The sequence below is a fragment of the Marmota flaviventris genome, chromosome 5 (genome assembly GCF_047511675.1).
Source record: "Marmota flaviventris isolate mMarFla1 chromosome 5, mMarFla1.hap1, whole genome shotgun sequence".
Classification (NCBI taxonomy): domain Eukaryota; kingdom Metazoa; phylum Chordata; class Mammalia; order Rodentia; family Sciuridae; genus Marmota; species Marmota flaviventris.
Genome location: NC_092502.1, coordinates 74,174,154 through 74,200,642, shown reverse-complemented (window position 1 = coordinate 74,200,642; position 26,489 = coordinate 74,174,154). Strand labels below are relative to the sequence as shown.

Here is a 26,489-nt window from a genome sequence, read left to right as displayed (position 1 = left end):
TAGAAAAGAGAAAAGAACTCTGTGTTATGGATTCTAATGTTTTTAATATTGCCATAAACTTTCAAAAATGTGTATTGGGGCTTATGCAGACAGCCATAATATCAAAAGATAAAAATAAAATAAGTGAAGGCTGGGGACCCAAAAGAGAAAATAAAGATAAAAATCAATATCCAAAAGACATATCATAATGTACTTTGCATTTGCTGGTACTTGGCCCCAAGTTTGGCTCCAAATATTCATGTGGGGCTGATCATTGCTCTAATTGAGATATAGAAACTGTGCAAGGAGTCTGAAATGGGTTCAGAGAGGAATAGAATCTTTTGAACTAAATCTTACATGAGAAACTGAAAATTAGCAGCTAGAAGGTAGAAGGACAAATCTTCTGTAGCAAAGTGATATCCAAAAGCATAGCACACTGGCCAGGGTAAGGATGGTTTTTCAATCCCCATTTCAAATGTTGGGCTAGGCAGAAAGCAAGCAGTTGTAAGATATTTGTCAAGTGAATGATTGAATAAACAGCCGGCTCTTCAGCAATTTATATAAAGTCTTTGGGTCAACCTTTTCATTTATAGTATGAGAGAATTGGACTAGGAATCCTTTAGGCCCATTCCAAGGTCTACAATTTGATTTGGTTTCTTATTTCTCCTGTACAGCAACTCCCTAGCCAGCACACACATTGATCCACCATCCCTGACACCCTCCCTAGCTTTCAATATAACAGGTACAAGCAGCACCTTTGAAACATAAATTTTTAAAAAACATATATGAGTTTAGCACTTCATGAGAAAGTTTCTTAGAGAAAAAAAGCAAAACAAAAATACTGTCAATGAAATGAGAAAAAGCATTAACTGAAACTTATAGAGGAGTGGGTAGACTTATACAGGTACTGCTGAATTAATTAAGTATAATTTTGTATGTGGCAACATTATAGTGTAGTGGCAGCCTTAAGACTTGTTTTCTGAAAATTTACTTTGGGGCTTCTATCCTCTGACATTTGGTCCTTAGTACACATTCTCATCAGACCAAGTCTTTCCCACTTAAGCCTACAATCATGTAATAACGCAGCCATTTGGGCAAATGCTGCGATTAGGGGACAGAGCAGTACACTTCCTAATCTGCATGCCAGGAAGTCTGGGGGCCTCAGGATATGATCAGATTAGAGCTTCTCAGCTGCAGGGCCTGTGCTGACTGCCTGGATGGAGATGTGCTCAATTCAATTTGCGGCAATTAGTGTGTCGAAGCAAATGCACAAGAGTCACGTATTAAAGCAGACCCTTGGAGAGAAACAGGCATTACGCATACATGTTTTCTTATCCTACAAGTTTAAAATGATGAGAAGGAAAACAGACCAACTGAGGAGAAGAGACTTGTGTGGCAAGCAGTGAAAGTAAAAGGCACAGTACCAGAGGAAAAAGGCCTATGGAGGCCGGAGGATTGCAGTGAGAAGGCTAGGAAAATGTGCTGTCCCCACAGAACCTGTGGACGACTGCAGAATGGGGCTCCCCAGACAGCTTTTAGGGTCAGTTTTTTTTTTTTCTTTTCTTTTTAAATATACACGAATGACAGTAGGGTGTATTTTGACATATTGCACATACATGGAATATAATTTATTCTAATTAGGATCCCGTTCTTGTGGTTGTGCATGATGTGGAGTTTCACTGGTTGTGTATTCATGTATGAACATAGGAAAGTTAAGTCTGATTCATCCCACTGTCTTTCCTATTCCCATCCCATCCCTTCTCTTCATTCCCCTTTGTCTAATCCAATGAACTTTTATTCTTCCCTCCCTCCCCCTTATTGTGTGTTAACATATCAGAGAGAACATTAGGCCTTTGGTTTTGGGGGATTGGCTTATTTCACTTAGCAGATAGTCTCCAGTTTCAGCTGCAAATGCCATAATTTCATTTTTCTTTATGGCTTAGTAATATTTAATTATGTGTTTGTGTATGTATGTATATATATGTGTGTGTGTGTGTATGTATATATATATATATATATATATATATATATATATATATATATATAATCACATTTTTTAAATGCATTCATCTCTTGAAGGGCAACTAGGCTGGTTCCATAGCTTAGCAATTGTGAATTGAGCTGCTATAAACATTGATGTGGCTGTATCACCATAGTATGCTAACTTTAAGACCTTTGGTTATGGGTCAGTGTCTTGATTAAAATCCTGGGAGACATTTGCTTTAACACTGAGCCTTCTAGATCAGCCCACAGTGGAAAGCTGTGGAACTCTGTGGCATAGAGGTAAATTACATGACCCCAGGCATTTGAAATTGATCTTAAGATGCTGGTATCATCTTAACTGCTTTTGTACTATTTTACAAATCATGAAGAGGAAATGAAAGTAAATATAGCAATTGCTATGTTTAAATAGAAAAAATAAAAATACCAACCAAAATTATCTCCCTATTTTTATAGCTTTAAAAATCCCTACAATGATTGCATACCTTCATTGCTTCTAAAAATCAGTTGCTAGTATCTTTCATATAAGGTTATAAATCCTTGACCATCTATCCATAGTTCAATTTAATTGACAATTTTTTAAAATGCCAGCCAAATTGTGTGAAGGAATTATTGTATTACTTTTACAACATAAATACTCTATTTTGCTGAATTTAAGTCACTTTGATATAATTTACTTTAAGTTTTGAAAAAGATGCATGTTATTATAGTATTATCTAAAACTATATAGTACTGAGTTTATATCAAAGTCCAGAAATAACCCTTCTGCTTTCTGCATTCACCTTCTAGAAGCATGGATGTGGCTGTTCTCCCTCGGGAGCCACAGCCAAGGCACTTGTGGTGGTGATTACTTCCAAGTCTAGTGCTTTTGTTCTGCCATGATAAGGAATTAGGTAAAGAATTGTCCAGATGTTTATGGTCTGAAATGTTTCTGACATCCATTCACTTGGTGGTTAGTATTGATGCAAAAGTATTTATTGACTGTCTACCAAGAGCAAGGCTCACAGTGAGGATCTGCTGACTGATCCAAGCAATGGTCTTTCTTTTATTATTATTATATTTTCTAATTGTAGTTGGACACAATCCCTTTTTATTTTTATTTATTTATTTGTATGTGGCGCTGAGGATCAAACCCAGGGCCTTGCACATGCTAGGTAAGCGCCCTACCACTGAGCCACAACTCCGGCCCCCAACCAATGGTTTTTTGCAAAGACTGAGAATGTTACTTCAGCGTCCTGCCCAAGGTATTGAACAAACATACCTGCTATGCATCATGTGACCTAAATGGACAGAAAAGGATTGTAAGACTTTATTTTCCTTTGATCAGTCACTAGTAACTTCACCTATAGTCATAGTTCTAAGTTATAAACTTATGTTGGTGAATTGAGAAGTTCACTTCTATTGATCTTTCTAATCACCCTCCAATGACCTATGTGTATGGAGTGTGCACTGAGATAAAGTCAGGAAGGTGTTCAATTTGGTGTCCTTGCTCCACATACCTGCTTTAGGGATGTTGTTTCTCACTACAGAATCAACCAATACCTGCTCCAAACCCAGTGCACAAACACAATTATAACCTGTATCATATCTGTGATAATGTTTTGTTGTTGTTGTTTATAACTTTGCTTTCTTTACATTTTGTGGTCTCACCTGGGCGAAGAGCCAAATCTTTTTATATCCAGCAAGTACCTGGCTCACATTAGACAGTCCAAAATATTGATGAATGTTGACATCCTACCTTCATGCTTGAACTCTCACTGTAGTCTTGTTCTCTTTTATTTTTTTTCAAAACAATTTTTCTCCTGCCTGATCTCATGCTTCTCTTTTTCACCTGTTCCCAGCCTCAATTTCCACTCTTCCCGTGTCTGGGAAACTTCTATACACTTCAGGCCAAAACTGAGCAATTTCTGGAATTCTTCATCTACCCTAGGAGGCCTCCAGAAGATTACTGCCTTTTCTCAGCTCTTAAACTGTTCCCTAATGCTTCTGTAACAGCATTTAGCATACCGTGTTGATTGTTGTCTACCCACTTATACCAGAAGAAACCCCAGGAGTGAAGAGACCATATCTTATTCACTACTGAGTACCCAGTGCATAATAGTCACTCCATAATATTTATCAAATAAAATAATGAATGGGCATGACTGTTGGAGTGCATCTTCTTTATAATTAGACAAATTATTTTATGAATTTAGCACATTTTGAGGGAAATTAGTGAAATTTCCAGTAATTATTTTTATATACTTATTCTTCCCTCCATTCTACCTGAAAACAACTCCCAAGAAAATTCATTCCTACATCCAGTACATCCCTAGGCATTCACTCAAGAGCATGTTCTAGAATAAAGGCCTTCATTCGTTAATGTTGTTGTAACACAATTCCTCAGACTGGGTGACTTATAAACAACAGAAGTTTATTTCTCACAATTCTGAGGCCAGGAAGACTAAGATCAAGGTGCCATCAAATTCAATATCTGGTGAAAGGATGCTTTCTGGTTAAAAAATGATGCTTTCCTCACGTGTTCCCATATGACACATAGAGGAAGGCAGCACTTTGAGGCCTCTTTTAGAAGTGCACTATTTCCACTCGTGAGGGCCCCACCCTCATGACCTACTCACCTCCCAAAGTCTCTGCCTCTGCTACTAGTGCTTAGTGCATTGGTGATCAGGTTTCAATATATGATGTTCGGGGCTACAGAAACATTTAGTCTATAATAGACATTTAGCCCTAAATTATAGCCAAATAAACATATACAAATACCACATCTAAGTCAAAGCTTAAGACTGCATAATAAACCAAAATATAGAGAGAAATTTCTACTGAATGAAGCATCGCCTCTACAAATGACATTTATGCCCACAAAGAACTGTTCATTTAATAGACAATGTGGGGAAATGACTCATTGTTCTGCAGATTGGCTCTGTTAACTCCAAGATGTGCCATTTGCATAGACTAAGACATGAGCATTACCCCAGGATGCAGCACTTGTAGTAAAGCTCTAGCCTGGGTAAGTGACTATGGGAAAAATCCACACTCTTCTTCTGCAGGCTTGGAAATAAACAATTTTATCTTCTGGAGAGAAGGAATGTTTGAAAAGGAAGTTAACCATCAGTCAGCCTTTTCCATCATTTTTATAAAAATTCTTCTCCTTTAACAAGACTACAGAAAGCCAAGCTCCCAAGGCTGCAGGTCCAATGCACAGAGGAGATGCTAATTGCACTTGTGCTAGTTGATGGATGTATCACAAAGTCTATATTTAGAGCAAAATGCAGAACGTGATGTAATGGCAGTCAGAGTACTCCACTTACTCTGTCACAATAGTCTTTCTTTTTCTTTTCTCTCATACTTAATTTTTAAATGTTCAGAAAGTGTAGTTCAAGATGTTATTTCAGTTAAAGTTTTAGTGAGTAGACTAACCTAATCATGAATTAGAAAATTTGCAGTTTTGTAAGAAAAATATCATACAGACAGGATTTTCAGGCAACCACTTAATAACCATCCCCTGAATATTATAGTCCACATTCTCACTTTATTTAACCTAATGCATAACAGTGTCCAAAAATAAATAAATAAAAAGATGAGGAGGGATATTTTGTCTCTCAACCTTTAAAAAAGATGATGTCAGTGTTTCTTGCCAATGTTCTAAATAACTGGATTGGAAAATTAAATAATTGAATTTTTTGCATCATCTTTTCAAAGAATGAGAGTGAGAGGGAATATCCCTTCCCATCTTTGTACTTTTTTGGATGATTTTGGTACATTAGGTTAAATAAAGTGAGAAACTAGATTATAATAATAATATTCAGGAGATGATTATTAAGTGGTTCTTGAAAATCCTGTCTATATGATATTTTCGTTACAAGACTACAAATTTTCCAATTCATGATTAGGCTAGTTAGTCTATTCACCAAAGCTTTATTTGAAACTTAAAATACTACATATTTGATGATATTAAGGAATTATAACTTATGGGTATGATATTTTCATTACGATTATGACTTTAAAATATCTCATTTTTTAAAGATGCCTCAACTATTTAGGCATAAAGTTATGAGTCTGACATTTTCTTTGAAATAATAAAGGAGGATGCAAAATGAAATAGATATTTATTTAAGCCAACAGATAAAACAAGACTGCCTAGAATAAATCATTGTTAAAGCTGTGTGGCAATTCTCTTGGAATGTTTCATCTTATAATATCAACTTGGAATGTTTAAAATAATTCACCATATAAAGTTTAAACAAGATGGACTTTTTTTTTTCCTCCTTAAATAGGATGGACAGTTTAAGCTGAGGCAAAATAAATGTTTTTCATTTTCCTAAACAAAGTAAAATGTTTAGAGTGCCAGTTTATGGGTCTCTCTCTCCCTGGTGTTACGGTAGCTTGTAGCAATTGTTTAGATGTATCTTCTTTGACATTGATTTAATTAACTTCTCTTAACATCTATTCAACTAAATGTATGTGTCTGAGAAGCATTTCGTGTTTTTTTTAGGATTGTGGAAAAGGGATATTATAGTGAGCGAGACGCTGCAAATGCCGTCAAACAGATCTTGGAGGCAGTCGCTGTAAGTAAGAAATAACAGCAACCCCGTGCTTGGCTCTTCATCACCTCTTTGTTTTACAGAATCGTCAGTTAAGAAGCACAGACTGTAATAAGCTTCCCCATTTCTTGAGTTTGTTTCCTTCTTGTTTCATCATTTTTTAATTTGGTGTGGAAGTGGAGAAAGGTTGGATGAGATAAATATAGACCCTGGAGCATAAAGATGATTGATTTTTCATCAAGATGAGAAATGACTGAATTAGGAGGGGAAAAAAATGTGGCAATTTTATTTTTTTCCAAGGAAGAAATACAAATTAAAAATTTACACTGGATATGAATTTTACCAAGTTATGATAGAAGCAAATATATACACATTTACATATATGTAATTTTGAGAAGCTTGTTTGGATATCGGGAAATATTTGCCTAGATAAAACAGACTACGCTGGTTAAAACCTTCCCATATGTTTAATGGTGTCTAACACATGCTAGGACACCTTGGTAATTCATTTACTGAGTATGAACCCAAAACAATTTTTTTTTCCTGAACAAAGAGAACAGAGCCCAAGGGAGGATGGATATCATAATCATTTAAAAAGCCAAATATATAAAATATGGCCAGAATCAAAATAGAGGATATTATTCAGAGTTAGTTATCTAACTAAAATTCAAATCAGCCAGTGATACAAGCACATGTCCTATTATACCCACAGCAAAAACCAAGGGAGCAAAGAAAGGAGAAAGGAAATAAGGGAAAGAGAAACAGAGGGTAGGAGGGAGGAGGGGACCAGGGAGGGACCCTGATATCTAACTAGCTTACACACCAATCATGAAAAGAAGAATCAAGTTTCACAACATTTGCATAGAGCCATAGAAATTACCAGTGTATATGTTCTAACCAAATCCATTATTGAACTATCAACATCAGGTTTAACTTACTTTATAGCTCAGTCTTTCCAAATAACACCTTCCTGTAAAAGTATTAGGTCTTTTTGCTATAGTGAGGAATAAAAAAGTTTGAAATAAGAGTAAACAACACTGGAAAGGATGCCACAAATTTTTACATTTGAAGGAACAACACGGCTCCTAAATATATGAGTATCGAATATCAAGTTCATATTCTCACTATGCCACTTCATTCCAAGGTTGTTTTTTTTTTTTTTTTTATCACCCTAGTTTCCTAGACTTGCAAACTTGTGAATGATTTCAACTCTTCCATTCCCTTCTCTTCTCCCATTTACCTTTCCAACTTCATTTGAATCTTCCTTCAAACGTCCATAAACCTAATCCTATTCCTCATCATGCTATGAATGTTTCTGGCATAGAATTTAAAAAAAAAAAACACTTCTATTTGCTTCCAATTTCTGTTCTTAAATATGTAAGTCTAGAATCATCTCTTGCAATCCCTATTTTTATTTTGTCACTTCTTATTTCAATAGTGGTAGTTCATGTACCTCTTAAATACCCATTTTAAAACTACACTTTTCCCTACTATTATTCACCATAGCTTATCTATTCAAATAAACATATGGCTATGACCCACATCACTTTGTCCAAATCTGGCAGGCAGCCGTTAAGGGTACTTTGAGAGTCAAACAGAACTGAGTTCAATTTATAGACATATGTGCATTGACACATCACTAAATACCTTTGAGCCTCAAATTCCTCTTATAAAATAAGCACAAACATTCAACCTAACAGTGTTGTGGAAAAGATTAATTGAGACAATGTAAGGAAGTCACAGAAATGTTTCAATAAAGAGGGCAAAATAGGTGAAGAATTTTCAGATTCAGAATATTCATTTAAAGATATAACTGATATTGTAAATCTATTCAAATATTCCTATTTCCTAAGTACTAAAATAAATAAAAACAATTGTGTGATAATGTGTTCCATGATCTGGGTGCTGATTGCACAGATAAGTGCAGTTGTGAAAAGTCAATAGGCTTTGTTTACTGTCCTCTCTATATATTATACCAATACAAAGCTTTTTTTAAAAAGTGTGTTGAAAACTTTGTATGAATATAAAGTTATAACAGGTCATCAATGCTCGACTCAACATGCCATGTATGTGTATTTGTAATTTACCTGACCAGTCATGTACTTGAATATGTTTTAAATTTTATCACATACTATTTTTCAGACAGATTATTTTTCTTCCTGGGACAAAAGTGTGTTATGCTCTGATACTACATGAGACAGTGATCAAGGAATGTGATAGGAGAGGGACAGTTGCCCCTCAGGCTGCCACCCTCCTCCCCATATGACATTCTACTGGCAAGATATTTCAGGATGGGGTAATCTTCAGAATAATAATTGTTCTGAGAGCTTCTAGTGTGCCTGTCAGTGCACCTAACAATAGCACGCAGACAATCAGGTGGGGGTTATTGCAAAGACACAAGTTATGTGAAGAATCCTGGCCAGGCAGCCTGGACAGTAGTCAGGACTCTGTTCTCCCATTACTGTTTGTTTGTTTGTTTGTTTGTCTCAGTCTCATTATCTGCTTTCCTCTTCTCTCTTCCCCAAATTTCTCTTCTTCTCAGACTCAACAAAGGGACATATGATCAACATAACATTCTTGTGTTAGCATATTACAATAAAAACTCAAAATGGATGTAAATATTACTTAACTCCAAATTTCAAGACAAAAGCTACATTTGGATTAATTCAACTCTATCCAAGCATCCTTCCCTCATCCAACCAATTGTAAACAGGATGGGAATTTTGTAATAAAAGTGGCCAATGGAACCAGCCTGGGATGGGGAAGAAGGGGCTGTTCAAAGGGAAAAGGCTGGTTGTCTAGAGGTTAGGATTCAGTGCTCTCAAAGGGAAAAGGGCAGTTATTTCTTGTGAGTGAGTCTGACACATTAAACATACCTTTTGCTACTATCTCTTCTAGTATTTTTTTGCTGCTACTAATTATTCATGTTCCTCTCCATTCCTGATTTTTCACTGCATTCTAAAATGGTTGGTAATAATACATATCTCTCTGTAATAACACTGCATGTAAATGGTCTCAATTCTTTAATTAGAAGTCAGGCTGGCATTGTGGATTAAAAAACAACATCCAACCATATGTTGTTTGCAAAAGACTCATATTACAAGCAAAGAAATCCACTGGCCAAGAGTGAAAGGATGGAAAGAATATTCCATAGAAATGAAGACCAAAAGTAAGCAGTATAGCTGCTTTCATATCTAACAAAGCAAATTTTGAAGGTCTTTTGAAACAAAGAGGGTCACTTCATGGTGGTAAAGGGAACAATCTAACAAGATGATATAATGAAAATAAATATTTATGCCCTAAATGTTGGTGCATGTAATTACATAAAACAAATACTATTCAATATGAATACTCAGAAACTCAAGTATAATAATATTGAGTCATTTCAACATACTTCTCTCACCAATAGTTACATTCATCCAAATACAAAATCATTGAAGACTCTTCAGAACTAAATAAATATAAATCACATGATCCTAACAGATATCTATAGAATATTTCACCCAAAGACAGCTGAATTTTCTTACTTCTCTGCTGCCTATGGAAACTTCTCCAAAACATACCATATTTTAGGACACAAATCAACTCTCAATAAATACCAAAAAAATCAATATAATTCCTTGTATCTTATCAAAGCATAATGGGATGAAATTAGAAATTAACAGCAATAAAAAAACATAGAAATTACATACACACATAGAGATTGAATACAGCAGATTTGAACAAAGAAGGGACAATGAAGGTAATTAAAGGAGAAATATAAAAATTCTTAGAATCAAATGAGAGTAGAGATATGCCAGAATCTGTGGGAAAAAATGATGTAATTCTAAGAGAAAAGGTCATAGCTGTTAGTACCTGTGTTAAAAAAATCAACAAATAAACAACCCAACAATACATCTCAAGGTTATAGAAAAACAAGGAAATTATTTCTAAGATCAGTAGAAGAAAGGAAATAATTAAGATAGATGCTAAATTAATGAAATAGAAAATTTAAAAAAATAATACAAAGAATCAATGAAACAAAATTTTAATTATTTGAAAAGATAATAAGATTGATAAACTCTTAGCCAAAATAACCACTAGAGAGAGAAAAAAACCCAAATCAAGAAAAGAGATGAAAAAGGAGATATCACCACAGATATGCCTGAAATCCTAAGATCATTAGGGACTACTTTGACAACTTCTATGCCAATAAAATGAAAGACATAGAAAAAATGGATAGATTTCTGAACACATATGGCCTACAAAATTGATCAGGATGATATAGAAAAACTAAACAGATCAATAATAAGCAATGAGATAGAAGCAATAATAAAAAGCCTTATAACAGTGAAAATCCTGGGACTGCACTGATTCTCCAATGAATTCTACTAGACCTTTAAAGAAGAACTAATGCTGATGCCCCCCAAATTATTGCATGAAATAGAAAGGGAGACACTACCAAATTCATTCTGGGTGCATTTTTGAATAATAGTATGTTGTTTACCATAAAGACACTTGGGGTATGATTTCATTTTGGCGGAAGCCCTAATTATTTATCATGTAAGAACTAACCTTTCTATGGACATCTAAGTCATTCCCCACATTCCCATACTTCCATATTCTTTATAAGTCAAGCTGTTTTACAGTAGATGTATATAATTATTTTCTCATTCACTGATACAAGTGTAGAACTTTTACAAGGTTCTTTCAATCTCTTTCATCTTGGTGAATGTTGCTATCATGCAACAATTGTTGGCTAAAATTCTAGAATTCACTCTCCATTTGTTTACCTCACATCTCAATAATCTGCAATTCACAACATAAATTTGACCATTTTTTTCCTCATCTTTACTAACCCTTGGTTTTAGTCCCCATCCTCTCCTGTTCATAATGCTGCAAAACCTTCTAATGGTCAACTTACATCCGTTAACTAAAGTCCATTCCCCTTGTATCATTCAGAGTTATTATTTAAATCACAAATCTGCCAAACATGGTGGCACACACCCATAATCCCAGTGGGTCAGGAGGACAAGACAGAAAGATTGCAAGTTTGAAGTTAGTCCCAATAACTCCCTGCCAAAAATCATAAATCAACTGGACCATTTCCATGCTTTTACCACCAATAGCATACCATCAAAAATAGAGCAGGCATGGTGGTGCACACCTGTAATCCCAGCAGCTTGGGAGGTGGAGGCAGGACGATCGTGAGTTCAAATCCAGCCTCAGCAAAAGCGATACACTAAGCAACTCAGTGAGACCCTGTCTCTAAATAAAGTACAAAATAGGGATGGGGATGTGGCTCAGTAGTCTAGTGCCGCTGAGTTCAATCCCCAGCCTCCCCACCCCTGAAAATAAAAATAGAATAAAATCAGAATTTCTTAACATATCTTGGATTATCTTCCACATCCAGGTTTCTTTCTGCCATTTCAATCTCACTGCAAACAATTTTCACTTTCCTTTTCTGTGCTTGAGTCACACTGGCTTTTGTTTTTGTTTGTTTGTTTGTTTCTTGAGTTTTACGTTTTGTTTTGCTTTGCTTTTTTCTGACCCTCAGAGAGATCAAAGTTCATCCTTGTCTCAAGGTCCTTGTTTCTGTGCCTGCAATCACATTTGTTTACATCTTTTTTTAACTTGCTTGCTTATTTCTTTCTGCTCTTTACTGAAGTGTCACCTCTCTAGAATGATGTTCTCTGACCACTCTAAAATAGTGCCTACCATTACCTCCAAGCCACCCTCAATTCTTTTACCATGATTTATTGTCACTGACACAATTATTTGAAAGTATACGTTATTTTGTCCATGTTTGGTGCTCTGTATCTAACTCCATAAAGTAGGAATTTTGTGTAGTTCTCTCATATTTCCAGTCACTAAAAGAGTACCTGAGGAAAGTAAATGCTCAATAAATATTTACTGAGCAAGTAAATGAAAATAATCAAAGCACTACAAGATAGCTACCATCTAGCTTATCTTCCTAGATGATGACACATAGATTGAATCTTTACTATCACATTCCTATTCACTTTATATAAAGCAAAGTGTTATAACTTGTTCCCACTCGTGAAATTATTTTTCTGCTCCCGTATTATCATTTCATTCTTTTCCTATAAGTCAAAACTCACCTTCTTTAGTATGTTTGTGCTGGTTGCCTCCATTCATTTAGATCAGCTCTTGACTCTTTTGATTATCACAGTGAGCATTCTTTAATTTGTGATCCTCAGGCAGCTAACAGAGAAAACTCTATTCCCATTCAGTAAATGAGACATGCATGTTTTCAGCATCAGATTTTCCACCTCTCAGAGTTACACCAATTAAGAAAAAAAAATGTGTAAGCAAAAATGCTCCAGATAGGAGTGTTCCACATAGAACAGAGGAACCTATTCCAGGTCTGCAAAGATAAATGGATTAATCTTCTGCCAATTCCTATATTTTTAAATGTGATTTTACCTACTCACAAAGCTCCTATTTAGAAACTAGGCTATCACATTTAAGGCAAGCAGTCTTTGAAAAAAGCTTTAGAAAAATCAAATTTTCTCTAGTTACTGCAACTAAGGGTTAATTTTTTTAAATTAAAATAATATCTCTAAGAATTTCACAGGTAGAAAACAAGGCAATTTTAAACTTGTGAGAAATGGCTGACATTTATAAAACAGTTTATTGTCAACTACAAAGCTATAGATAGCTCAAAAAAATGGGACAGTTGGGAACTCAAAGTAATCAGTGATACATCTCACATTTTTCCAAATCACACAGTTATAAGGCTATATCTAGGCTGGTTGTTGAAAGCACAGAAGCAGAAAGCTTAAAGATTGAAAAAGTTTGGTAGAAGTATGTTGCAGGTATGATTATGCTTCCTCTGCAACATATCTCACAATCTACCCCTCACTCCCCACTCCATCCCAGTTCTTGCCCCGTGTATTTTACAGTATTTATCCAACATAACCTTGCAACTTCTAATTTGCGGGCCTTCAATAGTATTTGCAGAAGTTTTTAAAGTGAATTAAAAGGCGATTTCCCCTTTGGATCTGAATTCATTCTATTAGCCTTTCAAGGCAGATTCTTAAGCCTTCTTGCGTATTATTTCTTGAAATGAATTCCTGTAGTCCCAAGTCAAACAGTCCAGGTCACTCTGGACATTCTGGAAGGGTCATCTTGCCCTAACACAATGTCACAATTTTCCAAAGACTTGTAGCAATAACTGTGGAAATCTCCTCTGACATCTCTTGCTGCTGCTTCGACCTCCAGTCGAATAATACCTTGCTCTGCCTCTGTACTCCAGATGTCCTCATCCCTCTCACTTTCCCACCAATGGTACAGCTTTTCTTCTCTCTGTTTTAGCTACAGTTCTCTTCGGGATGTCTTGATTTTAAAGGCAAGAGTTTGGAGCCCAGAGAAACTTGTACATATGGTCTATAGTAATAAATGTTTTTTTTAAGAAATAGAAGTAAGTAGCTGGGCACAATGGCCTACACCTGTAATCCCAGCACCTCGGGAGGCTGAGTCAAGAGGATCACAAATTCAAGGCCAGCCTCAGCAACTTAGCAAGGCCCTAAGCAACTTGGCAAGATCCTGTCTCAGAATAAAAATAAAAAGGGCTGGGCATGTGGCTCAGGGGTTAAGCACCCCTGGGTTCAATCCCCAGGAACAATAAATAAATAAACATATACATATGTACAAACAGTACAAGGGAGTAATTGAGGAGAACTATTAAATGTTTCTTCTATCACATCACATAGATTTTTGGTTAGAATAGTGTTAGCATTGTGATATGGCGGTGAAGAGTTGCAAACAGAAGCACTGAACAGAAGCACTGAACCCTTTAAAATTATTAAAAAATGATATGATATTTGAACATCAAAGAAAAGCAGGAAATGAATATGATATAAGGAATCAGGAAAAGATGAAATAGCAAAAGATCTTTGGGTAAAAAATGTTTTTAGTCTATAACTCTTCCCCTAAGAAACAAACAGATTTCACTTCTTAGAGAATGGATGGATATTGAAGAACTGAAAGGGCAAAGGGGATCTGTAAACTATTGTAGAAGTGGCAGTGTCAGGAAACAGCCCCACTCGTTCTGGGGAAACCAAACAAAGAGGTTGAGAATATTAAAACTGACAAGACTGAAGGAGATGTTCTGTGGAGCTATGATGAGGTTCTGTGGAGCTATGATGAGGACTCACTCTGTGGTGCTGGTGTCACTGAGCTCAGAAGAATCCGTGTGCCTGGAATGCAGATCTCTGAGGACGATGCCCCTCCTCCCAGCCAATGGAGCCGTGTTACTGAGGAGGGGCAGTGGCATTGTCCCCATGAGCCTTGGAGAAAAACACAAACTAAAATCAACAGCAGCCACAGAAGGACCCTCCCCTGCAAGGTGAAGGAGTGTTTTAGAGTCACATGGGAATAACTAGCAGAAAAACAGACTCCAAAAGCAAACAGAAAGGAGAAATTCCTTTCATCCCCCTCCAGCCTCCCACCCTTTCTCCCTCATGCCCTCTTATGACAAATCAAACAGGGAGTCAGCAGGTAAGGAAAATGTGACTTGGGTTTCGAATCTCAGCATCATAAAGTGGACGATAAAGGGGTGACTTTAGTCAGGCACAATGGTGCCCATCTATCATCCCAGCAACTCCAGAGACTGAAGCAGAAGGAACCTCAAGTTCAAAGTCAGCCTGAGGAACTTAGTGAGACCCTATCTCAAAAGAAAAAAAAAAAAAAAAAAAGCCTGGGGATGTGGCTCAGTATAGAGTGTTCCTGGGTTCAATCCTCAGTATGGGAAAAAGAACAAAAACAAAAAACGTGAGTTTAAAAGTGAGAGAGTCTATAGCTTAACAAATTCTACAGGAAGTTATTAAAATACAAAAATAAATTGTCAAAGTTCTTATTTTTATTAAAAGAGTTTTCTAAAATGTTCATTGTCTACTAAAGTACATGAGATGGTTCTATAGGTCAATGAAAATCAAAGTAAGAGAAGCAACACTAATAAAAATAACCATTTGTATTTAGTACTAAGTATTGTGCTTGGTAACATTTATACATTTAAAAAGCATTAGTATCGTTGAGCTTTATATGATTTAACAGGTTAAAGCTATCTCCCATTCTGACTTCTTATTCCTTGTCAGGGGAGCTCTTATAGAAAGATAGAAAATGCCAGAACTCCATAGAGGCACTGTCTTGCCTCTAGGGCATGGGCAACTACTGATGCTGCCTGGTGAATTCTGAGGGGTAGGCTGTTTATGAATTTGGGAGAAAACTTACCATGAGAACCCAGGGAGAGAGACTATTCAGCACATGATGCTGGAAATTTATTTCGCTATCTCATAATTACAAGGAGCAATATAACTCGTGTTGAAGAAGGCAGGGAAAAAAGGAAAATGACACCCCTGAAATTTTCCTCCCATTTGATATCTTGTAGAAGATAATAATATTTCCTCAATATTTCAGTGACCTTAGTTGTATACCCTATTACTTGAAACAATAAGATACTGAACTCCTTCTGGATAAACTTTTGAGTATATCCTAATAACGATTCTGTGGTATAATTTTCCATTCATGGGAGCATAGCAAAAAGGGCATACTCCTAGATAAAAAGATTCTCGTCCCACAAATTTCCAAAAATTCAATTTCACTGAATCTCTAGCACCAGCACATTGCTAAATCAGGATTAAGTATGATGTGAAGGGACAATAAGGTTTAAGGATATTAAAACTAAGCTTGCTTCTGACACTTGTTCCTTGTTTCTGTGACTATCATTCCTGCTTTGTCTGTTTACTGTCAATAAAAAGGTTCTGAAAGTTCAGTCAAGCAATGAGAGGCTAAAACAAAAAAAAGTAAGATTTTTTTTCATTATTTGTTTTAAATCTGTCAGTTCCTATGTTATTTGCATTTTTTTTCCTGGGGAAATTTGATTTCTTATTACTCAAATTTGAACACTAGCTTCTAGAGAATAAATTTTAATTAATGCAAGGCTCAAAGCATTGAATCACTATAATGAAAATTTTACCAGTAAAACATAAACATTGTTATATATTTTTACTAAGAATTTGAGAGATCATAGTTTGCAGAAAATAAATAACAAAATTTCTGTTCATATTCTAGTATTTTAGTTTATAAACATAGTAGATTAGTGCTCAATAAAAGCATAGATATTTTGTCAGACAGAAAGTTTAGATCAGAAATATGATCTACGTTCTAAATTATAGGTCAATATTGGCAAATTAGAGAGCTAAGAAAAATTCAGGGGTTGGAAAGAAGAGTATCTTTCTCCTTAAATGTTTCTGAACATAATTGTTAGCAATTATAATAATGATATCAGAAGTTCATCCAATTCTATCTACGTGGCCTCTTTTGTTTCCCAAAAGAGTCACAATGAATTCTAGACCACATATCTAGGAATTTTCCAATTATTGTGCACAAAATATTATGTTGCTGGTTACATTCTAAATACCTTTTGTTGTTTCAGGGCTTTGTAAATGTCGGATGATGTCAACAGGTCTGTTCAACCATCCCTCATCCTCTGGGCTGTGCCAGACTCTGTTCTGGGCCCTAGGATACAGAAATCAAGAAGCTCACAAATACAGTGGGCAGGCAGACACACAGACACAAGGCTCTAAGAGGGTATCAGTGCACCAAGTGACCCAAAAGTACCAGAAAGAAGAAAGCTATTCTATATGTCTAGAGGGAAACTAATTCAGAAAAATCTTGCCAGAGGAAGTTGTAACTGAATTGAGGTTTTAAAGAAAAATTGTCACACAGCCAGAATGAAAGAAAACAAATTCCTGGAATAGTCCTTTTCTATCACAAGTATTTATGGAATCTAATGGAGTAAAAGTGGTATTACTAGAAAACAAAGCACATATGGGGAGGCCTGGGGCTTGAGGAAGAGGAAGAAGGAGGCTTGTCCTGAGGGGCTTAGGTGACTTGCTAAAGAGGTCATGTGATTCTGTTAAGGAGGAGATCTGGAGGAAACTTTTGTTGGCAGACCATCACCCTGTGAGCTGCATAGGATCAAAAATTAGTGAGGCAAAGTAAGAGGGTATTAAAATATCTAGTCAAGAATTTCCATGTGCTACTGAGAAGAAAGTATATTCGCTCGTTGAAGGATGGAATATTCTATATATGTCAATTAAGTCTAAGTTATTGACTGATTATTGAGTTCCATAGTTTCTTTGTTCAGTTTTTGTATGGGAGATCTATCCAGTGGTGAAAGAGGTGTGTTAAAGTCACCCAGAAGTATTGAGTTGTGGTCTGTTTGACTCTTGAACTTGAGAAGAGTTTGTTTGATGAAAGTAGACGCTCCATTGTTTGGGGCATATATATTTCTTATTGTTATGTCTTGTTGATGAATGTTTCCCATAACCAGTATGAAATATCCTTCTTTATCCCTTTTGATTAACTTTGGCTTGAAGTCTACTTTATTTCATATGAGGATGGAAACCCCTGCTTGCTTCTGCAGTCCATGGGAGTGATATGATATTTCTCAACCTTTCACCTTTAGTCTATGGATGCCTTTTCCTATGAGATGAATCTCTTGGTGGCAGCATATTGATGGGTCTTTTTTAAAATCCAATCTGCAAGTCTATGTATTTTGACTGGAGAGTTTAGGCCATTAACATTCAGAGTTATTATTGAGACATGATTTGTATTCCCAGCCATTTTTGTTTATTTTTGATTATTAACTTGACTCGGTTTCTCCTCTCATTAGTTTTTCATTTAGTGTAATACCTCTCTTTGCTGATTTTCATTGTTGTTTTTAAATTCCTCTTCATGGAATATTTTGCTGAGGATGTTCTCTAGTGCAGGCTTTCTAGTTGTAAATTATTTTAACTTTTGTTTATCATGGAAGGTTTTTATTTCACCATCAAATCTAAAGCTTAATTTTGCTGGATATAAGATTCTTGGTTGGCATCCATTTTCTTTCAGAGGCTGGATCTCCTGGCTTTGAGCGTTCTGGGTTGAAAAATCTGCTGAGATATGAATTGGTCTCTCCCTATATGTGATCTGATTTCTCTCTCTTGTGGCCTTTAAGATTCTATCATTATTCTGTATTATTCTGTATGCTAGGCATTTTCATTATAATGTGCCTTGGTGTAGATCTGTTGTAATTTTGTACATTTAGTGTCCTGGAAGCCTCTTGTATTTGATTTTCCAATATTCTTCATGTTTGGAAATTTTTCTGATATTATCTCATTGAAGAGATTGTGCCTTCCTTTGGTTTGAAACTCTGTGCCTTCCTCTATAACTGACATATATAGAATATTTCATCCTTTAACAAGCAAATACACATTCTTCTCAACAGCACATGGATCCTTCTCTAAAAATAGATCATATATTATGCCACAAAGCAACTCCCAGCAAATATAAAAAAAAGGAGAGATACTACCCTACATTCTATCAGAACATAATGGAATGAAATTAAAAATCAATGATAAAATAAAAAATGAAAGCTACTCCAATGCCTGGAGACTAAATGATATGCTACTGAATGAACAATGGGTTGCAAAAGACATCAAGGGGGAGATTAAAAAAATTCTTAGAGGTGAATGAGAATACAGATACAATATATCCAAATCTCTGAGACACTATGAAGGCAGTAGTAAGAGCAAAGTTCATTGCATGGAGTTTATTCCTAAAAAGAAGAAAAAGTTAACAAATGAATGACTTAATATTCATCTCAAAGCCCTAGTAAAACAAGAAGAAATCAACACCAAAAGCAGTATAAGACAGAGCTGAAATCAATGAAGTTGAAACAAAAGAAACAATTGAAAAAAATTGACAAAACAAAAAGTTGGTTCTTTGAAAAAATAAAATAAAATTGACAGACTCTTAGCCATGCTAATGAAGAGAAAGAGAGAGAAAACTCAAATTACTGACATATGAAATGAAAAAGGAAATATCGCAACAGACACTACAAAAATACAAAAGATACTTAGAAATTATTTTGAAAACTTATATTACAATAAATAGAAAATATCAAAGGCATCAACAAATTTCTAGAGGCATATGATTTGCCCAAATTGAATCAGGATGTTATACACAATTTAAAAAGATCAATTACAAGTGATGAGATGGAAGATGCCATCAGAAGCCTACCAACCAAGAAAAGCCCAGGACTGAATGGATACACAGCTCAGTTCTACAAGACCTTTAAAGAAGAACTAATACCAATACTCTTCAATTTATTTCAGGAAATAGAAAAAGAGGGAGCACTTCCAAACTCATTCTATGAGGCCAATATCACCCTGATTCCAAAACCAGGAAAAGACACATCAAAGAAAGAAAACTTCATACCAATATCTCTAACAAACATAGATGCAAAAATTCTCAATAAAATTCTGGCAAATTGAATACAAAGACATATCAAAAAGATTGTGCACCATGATCAAGTGGGATTCATCCCAAGGATGCAAGGTTGGTTCAACATATGGAAATCAATTAAGGTAATTCATCACATCAATAGACTTAAAGATAAGAACTATATGATCATCTCAATAGATGCATAAAAAGCATTTGACAAAATATATCACCCTTCATGTTCAAAACACTAGAAAAACTAGGGATAACAGGAACATATCTCAACATTGTAAAAGCTATCTATGCTAAGTCTCAGGCCAATATCATTCTAAATGGAGAAAAATTGAAAACATTCCCTCTAAAAACTGGAACAAGACAGGGATGCCCTCTTTCACCACTTCTATTTAACATAGTTCTTGAAACACTGGCCAGAGCAATTAGACAGATGAAAGAAATCAAAGGGATACAGATAGGAAAAGAAGAACTCAAATTAGCACTATTTGCCGAAAATATGATTTTATACCTAGAAGACCCAAAAAAATTCCACCAGAAAACTTCTAGAACTAGTAAATGAATTCAGCAAAGGATACAAAATCAACACCCATAAATCAAAGGCATTTCTGTATATCAGTAACAAATCCTTTGAAAAGGAAATGAGGAAAACTACCCCATTAACTATAGCCTCAAAAAAATAAAATACTTGAGAATCAACTTAACAAAAGAGGTGAAAGACAAAACTATAGAACACTAAAGAAAGAAATTAAAGTAGACCTTAGAAGAAGGAAAGATCTACCTTGTTCTTAGATAGGCAGAATTAATATTGTCAAAATGACCATACTACCAAAAGCACTATACAGATTTAATATAATTCCAATCAAAATCCTAATGACATTCCTCATAGAAATAGAAAAAGCAGCCATGAAATTCATCTGGAAAAATAAAGAGACCCAGAATAGCTGAAGCAATCCTTATCAAGAAGAGTGAAATGGTTGGCATCACTATACCAGACCTTAGAGCAATAGTAACAAAAACAGCATGATATTGGCACCAAAATAGACTTGTAGACCAATGGTACAGAATAGAGGACACAGAGACTAACCCACAAAACTACAGTTATTTTATATTTAGACAAAGGCACCAAAATGCACATTGGAGAAAAGATAGCCTCTTCAACAAATGGTGCTAGGAAAACTGGAAATCCATATGCAACAAAATGAAATTAAACCCCTATCTCTTATCATGCACAAAACTTAAAGTGGATCAAGACCTAGGAATTAAACCAGAGACACAGCGTCTATTAGAAGAAAAAGTAAGCCCAAATCCCCATCATGTCAGATTAGACCTCAGCTTCCTTAATAAGACTCCTATAGTGCAAGTATTAATATTAAGAGTCAATAAATGGGATGGATTCAGACTAAAAAGCTTCTTCTCAGCAAAAGAAATGATCAGTGAGGTGAAAAGAGAGCCTACAATTTGGGGGGAAAAAATTACCACAATCACGTCAGATAGAGCACTACTCTCTAGGATATATAAAGAACTAAAAAAATATTAACACCAAAAAAACAAATAACCCAATAAATAAATGGGCCAAGGAACTGAACAGACACTTCTCAGAAGAAGATAGACAATCAATCAACAAACATATGAGAGAATGTTCAACATCTCTAGCAACTAGAGAAATGCAAATCAAAACTACTCTAAGATTTCATCTCACTCCAGTCAGAATGGCAGCTATCAAGAATACAAACAACAATAAGTTTGGGTGAGGATGTGAGTAAAAAGGCACACTCATACATTGCTAATGGGACTGCAAATTGGTACAGGTGATATGGAAAGCAGTATGGAGAATCCTTGGAAGACTGGAAATAGAACCTCCATTTGACCCAGTTATCCCACTCCTTGGTCTATATCCAAAACACTTAAAAACAGCATACTACAGGGATATAGTCACATCAGTGTTTATAGCAATACACTTCACAATAGCTAAACTGGGAAACCAACTTAGATGCCCTTCAGTAGATGAATGGATAAAGAAAAAATGTGGCATAAACACAATGAAATTTTACTCAGCAATAAAAGAGAACAAAATCATGGCATTTGCAGGTAAATGGATGGAGTTGGAGAATATAATGTTAAATGAAGTTAGCCAATCCCCCAAAAAAACCAAGTACTGAATGTTTTCTCTGATTTAAGGATGCTGATTCATAAAGTGGTGGTGGTGGAGCATGAGAAGATTAGATGAACTCTAGATAAGGCCAAAGGGAAAAGGGGAGGAAGGGGAATGGAGGGGGCATGGGAGTAGGAAAGACAGTGGAATGAGATGGACATCATCACCCTAAGTGCATGTATGAAGACACTAATGGTGTGACTCTACTTTGTGTATTACCAGAAATATGAGAAAATGTGTGCTTTGTGTGTAATATGAATTGTAATTCATTCTGCTGTCATATATAACAAAATAAAATTTTTAAAAAAAGAATCTCACTTACCTTTATTGGAACAGAAGCTGTGAGATTGAGATGAGTATCTTTACTTTTACAAAAACCCATTAACAAGTCATCAATGTGCAGTTACTGAATGGATATGACCTTATTCTTGATTGATGTCCTTGGATTATGGTCTTCAGAAGTTCTTTCTTATCTATCCTGCCAGGTTTTAGTTGATTAGGGAATAAAAGTGATAGAATTGATAGTATCAACTTTGGAGAAAGACAGTTGGGTAACACAAGTGAGGATAAGACATACTGTATAGTTAATGGCAGCATGAAAGAAGAGGAAATAACAAAAGCACTCACAGTGTCATTGAGGTCAGGAAAGGCATGCATTGTTTCTATGTCCATTGATCTATATGATTATTAGCAATAAAATAAGGGGGAAAGGTAGAAAATCAAGCTATAAGAAAATAATATTTTAAGGGTACACATTTAATTACATCTTAAAGCTGCTAAGCACAAGTACATAGCCCAGGAAAGAGGATTTTATCACAATACCATTTTTCCCCCCAGTCTGAGTGTTGAACCCAGGGCCTGGTAGATACTAAGCAAGCGCTCTACCACTGAGCTATACCCTATAATATCTTTTTTTTTTTTAAATAAATCTCACCCTAATTGATAATTGTGCCTATTTTCTTTCCTTTGACATTGTACTGCACAAAAACATAGCCTGTAATTCTGATATTGAATTGTCTGAAAAACTGAACTCCTATGCAAAGAATTTTGCCATCCACAATGGGCTCTCCAAGAGGACAGTTTCTTCTTTGCACATATTCAGTTTGTATGGGACAGCTTCTGCCTACCTACTTCCAGTCACAAGGAAAAGGCTCCTAGCTGGCAAGATTCCTTTGACAATGACCCTCTTTTAAGAAAGAGTTACTGTTGTTTGAAGGGGATCAGTGATTCTTTCTCTTTATGTGTATTTCTCTCCTAGGATGGTAAATGGGAAAAAGATTAACCTCTGATTAATTATTTCTATATTGTTTTTTATTGATTATATATTGGAGGATGAGGATGGGGCCATGATACTTACTGCCTAACTCTCTGGCAATAGTTACTTGCCAAAAGATATGAAAAATTTCCGGTCTTGAGGACATAAGCCCTATTGTATATTACATAGAATGATGTAAATCTGGTATTTTCAATGTCTTTGACTCATAAAGGAATGAATTTTTATTTTGGGAATGGCTAATTCAGGAATGGTGTTGAAAACAATCAATAGTTCTCTGAAATAATCAGGTAGAATATATTGTATTTCTGGGTCAGAATGAGAACTCTCAAGAAATATAATATTCTGTGGTTAATGAAAGTTTAGTTTTATTATGATTAAATAATAGCCTCACACTTCTTAGGTATGGTAGTAATATGCAAAATGGAGGTGTTAGCATTTCTAGGTTAAGGATGAGTTTACTTATTGATGCTTTACTTTCTTTTCTCACAATTTTTATTGTGTATAATGAAAACACACAAAAATAATTTCACAGTTTCAACAGTGGGCACAAGAAGTATTTGTCGACAAGATTCCAAACTGTAAAAGGGATCACCATGGAGTAAAGTGAAGATAGATCCTAAGACAAGATAGAGGAAAAAGCAGGAGTTGACTAGGGCGCCCTCACCAGACTGAGACCTGTTATGACATGTAGCTAGCATATCATCTGACTTTATGGGAATTATTTTTTCAGAGAGTCAATTCCGACTTCTTTATTTTCCCAGTAACTAAGCTCGAACTTCAAGTCTCACAAATGTGAAAAAGTAGACTAAGAAAAAGCTTGAAATGTGAAAAGCAGTTGGATCTTTGGAAGTATTACCTTGAAGAACTGTTGACCCTCATGTGATGTTCTCCTCAAGAGAAGATAGCAGATCACTCCAAGTAACTATTCAGGAATAAATTCCTCATACTCAAGTGGTCAAACCATGACTGAGAAAATTGCTAGAGAGTAGAAATGTGACTAGAGTAGCTTTATAGGACCTTCAGCATAGAATTAAGAGGTAGATGGTTATAATTAGTCACAAAAGGAAATCTACTTGTCTCATCTGTTGATAGACACTGGAGTTGGATCATCCCCTTTTTAAATAACTTTAAGCAAAGAAGAAAAGCAATAATGAACACACTAAAATATTGCAAAATGCAAAAGCAGAGAGAAATGTCTTCAAGACATACAAGTTACTGCATACTTTTAGGAAAATATTAAAATGGTATAAAGAGAGGTCTTTTAAAGGCATATACTTTGTTTATTCAAAAGTTTCATGTACTTTGACACTGAAGCCAGTTTGATGTTGAAAAAGTTATCAACAAATAACAAACTTCAAATAAAAGTGAAGCTTTGTGCAGGTATTTGCATAAATGATGAGGATGCTTGACAATAATATAAGGTTACAAGAATCAAATAAAATATTAAAATTTGAATTAAAAACAGTAAAGTGCAAGAATTGAAGTCATACATAATTGAGTGATTTCATGTCCCATTTCTTAAACAAATTCTGAAAGGAGTTACTCTCCATCTGAAGTCCAACCCACATCTTTCTCACTGTGATAAATTCTGAAGGTAAATGCATGAACTTCTTCTTTTTTTTTGCTTTTATCTTTTTCATTTCCTAAGAGATTGAAGTTCCAGATTTCAAGAAATTTTCTCCTGAGATTCCATGGCACTTTGTACCATTCAGCTTCTAGCACTCATCCTATTATATTATGATTAACTGTCCATAGTTCTCTCCTAGGATAGTTGGAGTTGTTGCTAGACAGGAATGATGACTTATTCATCTGTATCTGTCATCCTTTCCCCTATCATCCACACCCTCCATATGCCTCTTTGTATTTGTACTTGGAACAGGAACAATATATCATTCATTGACTGAAACCTTGTTATTTATAAATACATTTTTAGGATCCCAGCATTTTGTGTGCTGGAAACATTTTTGTGCTAGACGTAAATGCATAGTTTTGTTTATCTTTTGGTTTGGGGGAAGACTGGGAATTGAACCTAGGGGCACTCTGCCAGTAAACTATATCCCCAGGACTTTTATTATTTATTTATTTATTATGAATTTTTTAGTTGTAAATGGACATGATATCTTTATTTTATTTATTTATTTTTATGTGGTGCTGAGTATTGAACCCAGTGACTCACACATACCAGACGAGTGCTCTACCACTAAACAATAACCCCAGCCCTCAAGCCTTTTTATTTTGAGGCAGGGTCTTGCTAAGTTGCTGAGACTAGTCTCAAGCTTGTGATCATCCTGCCTCAGCCTCCTGAGCTGTTAGAATTACAATTATTTTTTAAAACAAAATTGGATCCCAAATATGTTCAATAATTCAAGAAAATGTTTAATCATGTTATTTCTAAAAAATATAATAGCAATCCAAGGGCACTTTTCATGGAATACAATTGCTTCTAAAAGTCTAAGCAGAGACATGGCATTTTGGAAAAGGCATCTAATTTCATAGAACTTGACATGGTAAATACAAGGAGAAGTCCACATTGAAAAACATGATTTTTCACTTTGCATTCTAGTCTTGGTTTCTACTTCTCAAAATTTAACCTCAAAACACTTAAATGTCTATGATTAATATGTTGAACATGCTATCAGTTCTGACCATCTATGCAATTTACCCTTTGAAATGTTTCCTTGAATATAGGAACTGATCCAGAGCCATGCTATCTAACTTTTAAATCATCCTCCTAACTTTGAAGTGAAATTGTTTTACAGAAACTTAGCCATACACAAGTTTTAATGGATCTGGATTTTGTAGAATTCTAGAAATACTACCTTATTGTAATTTGAATATCCCTGAGGAGGAGCCTTTTTACCTGTTTACAACATTCAGACCTTCTGTTTACTCACAGAATGGGCCATTTGGCATAGGGGCTAAATGGTCTGCTCTACTGAAAATAACTGAAGGTAGATAGAGTAGATAAGAGTCCTCAAGGAATATTTAGTGGGAACCCATGTGACAAAGACCTAACAATAACAATCTTAGTAACAACTAATCTTAGCTGTTGCTACTATGAGTTATTAGCTACTCGTGTGGCACAAACCTTAGCTAAAAGCTTTAATAGGCATCATTTCACAGAATTGTCTCACCTACAAGGCCACCAGATCCATTTTAGAAGTTGATTTCACATATGAGGAAATTGAGACAGAGATTTAGTACATTTTCCAAGACAGAAAAAAATTTAGAATTTTTTTTTCATTCTTTTTGAGAG

General features: G+C 35.3%; 1 protein-coding gene across 1 annotated transcript in view; it reads left to right on the top strand.

Moving 5' to 3' along the window:
• Positions 1 to 26,489, top strand: part of Camk4 (calcium/calmodulin dependent protein kinase IV) — a 232,310-nt gene that overhangs the window by 161,202 nt on the left and 44,619 nt on the right. The window contains exon 5 of the mRNA XM_027927740.2: positions 6,473 to 6,545. Coding sequence (XP_027783541.2) covers positions 6,473 to 6,545 — 73 coding nt within the window. The remainder of the gene's footprint in view (positions 1 to 6,472; positions 6,546 to 26,489) is intronic.